The sequence below is a fragment of the Denticeps clupeoides genome, chromosome 3 (assembly GCF_900700375.1).
Source record: "Denticeps clupeoides chromosome 3, fDenClu1.1, whole genome shotgun sequence".
NCBI lineage: Eukaryota > Metazoa > Chordata > Actinopteri > Clupeiformes > Denticipitidae > Denticeps > Denticeps clupeoides.
In genome coordinates, this window is record NC_041709.1 from 13,191,182 (window position 1) to 13,198,279 (window position 7,098).

The 7,098-nt window shown below is 42.2% G+C and overlaps 1 protein-coding gene across 1 annotated transcript; it reads right to left on the bottom strand.

The window, feature by feature from the left end:
* Positions 1-1,119: 1,119 nt before the first annotated feature.
* On the bottom strand, positions 1,120-5,343 carry txnl1 (thioredoxin-like 1). The gene is made up of 8 exons (XM_028973525.1): positions 5,107-5,343; positions 4,654-4,750; positions 4,383-4,556; positions 4,175-4,297; positions 2,959-3,028; positions 2,263-2,435; positions 1,678-1,782; positions 1,120-1,346 (listed from the first exon to the last, which is right to left on the bottom strand). Exons 1-8 carry the CDS (start codon positions 5,202-5,204, stop codon positions 1,317-1,319), a joined length of 870 nt encoding a protein of 289 aa, XP_028829358.1. The 5' UTR covers positions 5,205-5,343; the 3' UTR covers positions 1,120-1,316.
* Between the last annotated feature and the right edge of the window lie 1,755 nt (positions 5,344-7,098).

Sequence of the window (7,098 nt, forward strand, 5' to 3'; positions counted from 1 at the left end):
TCTTGAAGCTTGCATGAAATTCCACACCAACGCTGCTGGTATTCGGCGTGTGTGGCTCCACGTTGTTCATCCACTAAACTTCAGTTGCATTCGAAGTTTCGAAGCTTCCTGGCAACAAATAACTCGGAATTGTCGCCCAGGACGCCTTTCACGTGGCTATTTCTCCCGGATCGGTGACTGATCGGTTTATCGAGACGATCCTCGTTCATTGGAGAATAATGGTCGGAAAATGGAAATGGTCTGGATCAACGTGAATACGGAAACAGTTAAAAAAATAGTCACAAATAATAAAATGTGAACACGAATCCAAAAAATGTCAGCAAAGCTTTACTTTATTAGGTAGAGTGTATAAAAGTTGGCTTTATGAATATGCTCTTCGAATGTCGAATTAATTAAAATAATTTTCCTGTCCCCTGTAAAAAGGTAATTTACAGGTTTATTGAATGTGGTTTTGTACGTGTTCACCTTTCCTCGCTGCCCACTGCTCCCCGTAGCCGGAAACTTTCCAGCCCGCCGCAATTCTGCCTTCGCACAAAATAACTCAAACTCCAGAGGACGCAATAAAAAAAAAGAACATGTCGAAATTCCACTGTATCTGCAAACTAACGCGTGGCAGTGAGAATAAATCATGAAAACAGATAACGTGCAGCAGGAAAATAATAAATAAACAGAATAGAAAAGGAATGAATAATCCGGCGTGGCGCTCTGCGCATTGCGGCGGTCACTTGCTGCCACCCAGTGGTGACAAGTGGGACATCACAATCACGTGTATTTATATATTACATGGCTGCAAGTCTTTATTTATCTTTGTATTTGAAATTCAGAGAATTGGGTGTTTTATGAGAGTTTTATTTGTTAAAAAGTTTTCAAATAAATTGGCCATTGATTTTAAAACGAGAGATATATATATATATATATATGGTTTCTGCAGTTACAAAAATACAGCAGCTTTCATTAGAACAAAAAAACTTCACAAAATACCGGCTGATAAAAAAATAATTGCTGTATTTGTGTGTGAGGTTTAACATTCATTTAAAACAGAGAAAATTCATCAAACCCTGAGAGGTCAACTTTATTCTTCCTTCAGCAATACCATGAAAATAAAAGAAAGTACTCCACTGCCTTTGAAAAAGGATTCTCTTTATTTACAGGTTGGTTTGGAGTAAAATAAAAACATCTGAACTGAGCCGCTTTGGCCGCAGCAGTGATGTCGCTCTTGGACAGTTGGAGGGGAGCTCAAGAGGGAGACTCAGCAGCTTTGGCAGACAAACGTCCTTAGAGAGATTGCAGCAATATGTCCAGTCTTCTCTGGGACGTCAGTGACTCTCTCCTTTCTTCCCTACAACCTACATTTCATGCAAAAACAATCCACATGAACAGCTGGCAAAGCATTTCACATCAAACTAAAATATGAACAATACAAAAACTATGCGATTGTGCAGTTAAATAAAACACTGGCCTAGCCATGTGTTTTCCAGTATATTTTACACAATTCACTATATATACTGATACACTATATTTAACATGATTTTTGCATGATTCACATTGCATGCTACCCTGTCTTTGTGCAGCTGTGACAATTCACTGTATTGATCTTGCACCAATGTCAATATTGCTATAAATTTCACATTTCACTCTGCCCAAAAAACATATGAACATAAACCAAAAAATGTATACCCGTTTGAAGTCGTTCATGTTTGTTGCTTGTACAGGAGTTCCAATGAAAGTAAGGTAGTTAACTTTTGTTGTTTCCTCATCTCCATGATTTGACTTAATAAACAGCTGAAAACAAAACAAAAAGGTGTCAAATTAATAAATAATTTATATTGTCATATTCTTTATCAAAGATATTTTTACTAGCAGTTTCTGTGCACTGATTGCTCATTGTACAAATGAACCTCCACCACTAGATGGCAAACTTTACTAATGGTCAAAACTAAATTAATTTCAATTTTTAAATTTAGGCTGGAAGCACAACCTCGTGTTGCCTCTCTGTATCATACAAGTGTGTTGGCATCTTCACTTTCATAAACACGTAAGCCTCTCCTGAATACCACACAAATAAAATATGTTTCTTTTAATCCTGTTTAGTAAATACAAACATAATACCAAGCCATATGTAAAATTAGGGGAACATGAAAGTTACAAAGTTAGTATAAAACTTTTCATAAATGTCAGTAGTAAATTTTAGTCAACAAATCTAGCTGCTGGTTTTCATGCACCTATGCTGCAAATACCAATGATAATTTAATCATTACGTACTGTGACACTGTTCACGTTCTGGAACTTCACATATCTGAGAGGGATCAGGCAGTCGTCTTTGTAGTCCTCCTCTGAAAGATCCAGTGTCTGTGTGGCCTCACTGCTCTCTGCATCAGCAAAGTCCATTGAATGAGGCAGGTTGATGAAAATCTTCACACACTTTGGAGCATTAGCTTGAAGGCAAAAAAATACCCTGATACTGAGTTATGCAAGAAAACATGAAGTGCAATAAATTCAACTGGATTATTACATTCAAGGTATACCTAGCAAACATTTTTGTCACAGATTGGTGGTATTTATTTGGATGATCACATTTTGTGAATGGAATAAGGTTGGAGAAAACAAAACAAAACAAAAAAGAAAACTTGTGAACCACACTGTACAGTTCAATCTCTGGATTGAGTTAATCTTAATACTGAATACGGGCCAGTGGTAGCCTGTAATCCGAAGGTTGCCTGTGTGAATCCTGAACTGCCCAGGTGACACTGAGGCACCTGTTATGACTGCCCACTGCTCAATAAGGGTGATGGTTAAAAGCAGAGGACACGTTTCATTGTGTGCACCATGTGCTGCACTGCAGTGTTTCACAATGACAATCACTTAATTTTCACAAAAAAGATCCAGGTTCAATGAAGTTAAAGCCACCATCATTAGTATTTCAGTAATGAAAAAGTGAACTACAAAATTAATTCTCACCAAAATCTGAGCACTGTAACTTCATGGAAAACAGCTTCACAGGTTGAGTAAAGGCCATCGTGATGAGTAGCTGGAAAGAGAGGTAAACGTGAAAATGCTGGAAAAGTAAAGTAACATGAGGATTTGATCTCGGCTGATGTAACATAAAACCCAATGTGACAAAAACAGCGGCCTATGGTCCAGTCTCAGAATATAGACTTCAGACTGTTCAGTAACACAAAGCACACTGTAGTAACGAATACACGGAGTAGGACCTGATTAGTGCTGCACGATTAATCTAATCGCAATCGTAATCACGATTTCAGTCTGTGCGATTACATGAATGCAAAAAGCTGTGATTTAAATGATTAGTACATGGATTGGATATGTTGCCGATCCATTCTCTCATTCTCTCAAAGTTTGCGAGCTGACTGAAGTCTCACATCTCACATCTCAGTCGGATGTGACGTGTTTGGTCACATGACTTTCGATTCAGAGACATATGGTTAGACGGCGCATGACGCGCTGCATCGTACATCAGCGTCGCCGCCATATTGCGATAGGCTCTGCTGTGGCGTGAAGCATATACATGTCTAAGGAGAGAAGTGCATAAAAATGCCTCACTCTTGTGCTGCTTGGGGCTGTACAAACCACTGTACACTCCAAACCAGATCCCGGGGAATTACATTTCATAGGTAAGGCTGGACAATTGTTTTGAATATATTTGGCCATTATAAACTCCATTTTTTTCCCCAAATCGTGCAGCCCTAGACCTGATTAGAACCACGGAAAAGAACAGGCCGGTGGATGAACTGTAAATGCCCATGAAAAAGATGACAAGCCACTGGCCAATTCAAGCCGGCAATGCCAGTGACATCAGTCCAGGGCCTGTGATGCTAACTCTGGGAGAATGAACAAATCTTCAATCAAAAGACATTTTTCCCAGTCACCCATTACTGAGAAGACAATTCTTGGGTCTGTTTATATAATATTGTGCCCTAAGAACCATAAAGCCAATAGCCGCTTCTAAACGAGTAGAAGCCTGGCTATAGCCTTAAGCATTAGCTCCATTGCCTAATTAAACCAGATATAAAGTAGGTTATTGTCAAAACTCAATGTGGCAACACTTAAACTCAATCAATTAATTTAGTTGGGCAAAACAAAAACAAACTTTGCAAAATGTTGCGTAACATCAAACTCAGGACTAGTTTTCCCTGCAATAAGACGCTTGTCCAACCTGTTCGTCACAGTCCGACTCCAAATAGGACGAGTCCTTGATTAAGCAGTTGTCGAAGCCGCTGTCGTCGCTCTCGTTCAGGCACTCGCACCCGGCCTTGTTTACAAACGGCATGAGGTCCATCTGTAAGACAGACACGAACCTCTCCGTCACCCCATGAACTGGCGGTGTCAGCCCCCCCCAACAAAACGTGGCTCATTCCACTCACGTATCCTTTAGGAATGTCCGAGTCCTCGTTGCTTCCCGGGTCGTTCTCCACATGCTGCTTGATTTTATCTTCAAGCCCCGCGGCGTCCGCCCCCTGGTACTGGTCCACTCGCACTTTGTTTCGGAAGAACAGAAACGTCGGCGTCGCCGAGATGTTGTTGGCAGCTGCAGTCGCCTGTGGAAAAAAAAAAAAATGTAAACCCACGACAGTTCAGGTCACCGACAGCAGCGTGGCGTGGCTCTGGCGCGCCGGTTCTGCTCTCCGTTCTTACTTGACAGACGTGGACGTCTACTTCAAGGAACACGACCTGCGGGTATTTGTTACTCAGCATGTTGAAGGCTGGGGCTATTCTGACGCAGGGTCGGCACCTGCAGCGGGACCCAAATCACAGTCAAGACACACCCCGGGCGCCGAACATAATGTTTTACTACAGAACGTACTGACAAACCCCATCAAAACGCCATTTACCTCGTTGTTATGCTAAATACAAGTCAGAAAGGCTATAAGCTAACTTGTTAGCCACCTAGCTTCTATCATTTTGCCGCGTCATAGTACTTGTTAGCTATCACGCTCTTGGCTAGCTAGCGTATGCTAGCCACATATTAGCTGACTCTGATGGGGTTACATGGCCGCGTTGACCACAGCGTTCGGGCGGCTAAGAGGTGGGCCGCCGGCCGTGGGGACTGGACAGCGGGCCTGGAGCGCAGCTGGATTTCAGCCTTACCCGGCCATTGTGAACTTGACTACCGCGAGCCTCGAGCCGGCGCCCGTCAGTTCCGGCTGAAATTCCGAGTCGTTGCCGATGACCTTCACCCCGACCATTCTGCCAAGCGGCCGTGCAAACTCGCCGAGTTTTGTACGCGCTTTAAAAACAAAAAAAAGTGGCCCGTGCGACAGTACCGACGCCAGCGCTCGTCGCCGCTGAATATCTCCTCGTTCTCGAGTCACACGGTCGCCTTGAGCCCTTTCGCGACATCCTGTCCGAAAGCCAATCATATCGCCGCGATGTGCGTGGGGGCGTGGCCTCCTGCGAGACTGGCAGGGCTCGGAAACGGGCGCGGCGAGGCCGCAGCTGGGTGTGCGACGTCAGGCTGTCAGTAATAAACAGGAAAGTTTATAATAATGTTTTTTTTACGACGGAGCTGCTGGTTGAAATGAGTTGTTCACACCTGATGGCAGCGGACTTGCTTGACGTCAGGTGTTTGTGACGTCAGAGCAGCGCAGCAACAGAAAACGTCTTACTATGTACTTCTTAGTATTTCTCTTAATGTTCAAGAATGCAATGCTAGCTGTAATCTGCCAAATGTTTTTGGCTTGTGTAAGGGTTTAATAAACAATTTCTTTTAGCGGCCACACATTTATACTCAGTTTTACTTTGTTTTTTGCTATTTTTATGCTATTGGTGGTCCTACATATTAAGATATCCAGTCTCTCTGTATAATAGTGCTACAGCTTGCATTCTCACCAAAGGCAAAAATTCAAGCCAGAGTGAACTTTCATGTCATGTCATCCTTCATTTGATTATTCAGAGAGCTTAAGTTACCAAAGATCAGATTACATAGTCACCACAGAATGCAGACTGAAATAAATGGTATACAGTATTGTTGGACAGTATTATATTGTCACAATTGATTTTAAAAAATCCTATAATTATTTTTTTTTTTATTCCACTTCAAACTATTGAAATGTATGTTTATACAAAGTGTTACAAGTGTTTCAGGGCAGTGGTGGCCTAGTGGTTAAGGAAGCGGTCCCGTAATTGCCGGTTTCCGGTTCGAATCCTGATCCACCGAGGTGCCACTGAGGTGCCACTGAGCAAAGCACCGTCCCCACATGGCTGCCACCGTCCCTGTCATGGCTGCCACCTGCTCACTCAGGGTGATGGGATAAATGCAGAGGACAAATTTCACTGTGAGCACCGTGTGCTGTGCTGTTGTGCATCACATGTGACAATCATTTCTCTTTCACTTCACAAACTTACAGTCGTGGCCAAATGTTTTGAGAATGACACAAATACTGGTTTTCACAATGTTCGCTGCTTCAGTGTTTTTAAAGCTTTGGAGTCAATTGTTTCTGTGGTGTATTAAAGTTGAGTTTCAAGGGCTTTTATAGACAATTACATCAAGTTTATGCAAAGAGTCAATATTTGCAATGTTTGCCTATTTTTTCAAGACCTCTGCAATTCGATCTGTCAACTTCTGGGCCATTCATTCATAATCAGTGCTTGAAGTTTGTCAGAATTTGTGGGTTTTTGTTTGTCTGCCCACCTCTTGAGGATTGACCCCAAGTTCTCAATTGGATTAAGGTCCAGAGAGCTTTCTGGCCATGGACACAAAATTTCAATGTTTTGTTCCCCGAGCCACATGGTTTGGCCTTATGGCACTGTATCCTGCAACTGAATCATCTTTAGTACGTTCTTGGTCACCCTGAAGCCTTGGTCACTGCTTCATGACACTTGAACCTCTCTCCTTGAAGTTTTTGATGATCCAATAAATGTTTGATTTAGGAGCAATTTTAGTAGCAGCAATATCCTTGCCTGTGAAGCCATTTTTTGCAATTCAATGATGACTGCAAGTTTCCAACAAACTTTGTGAAAACCGGCATTTATGTAGTTCTAAGAAACATTTGGCCACGACTGTACACCCTATGCAATTTCTGTCACTAGTCTTTTTTATTATGCAGACTTTTATTTTGAAGTTGGGTCGACGTCGTGACG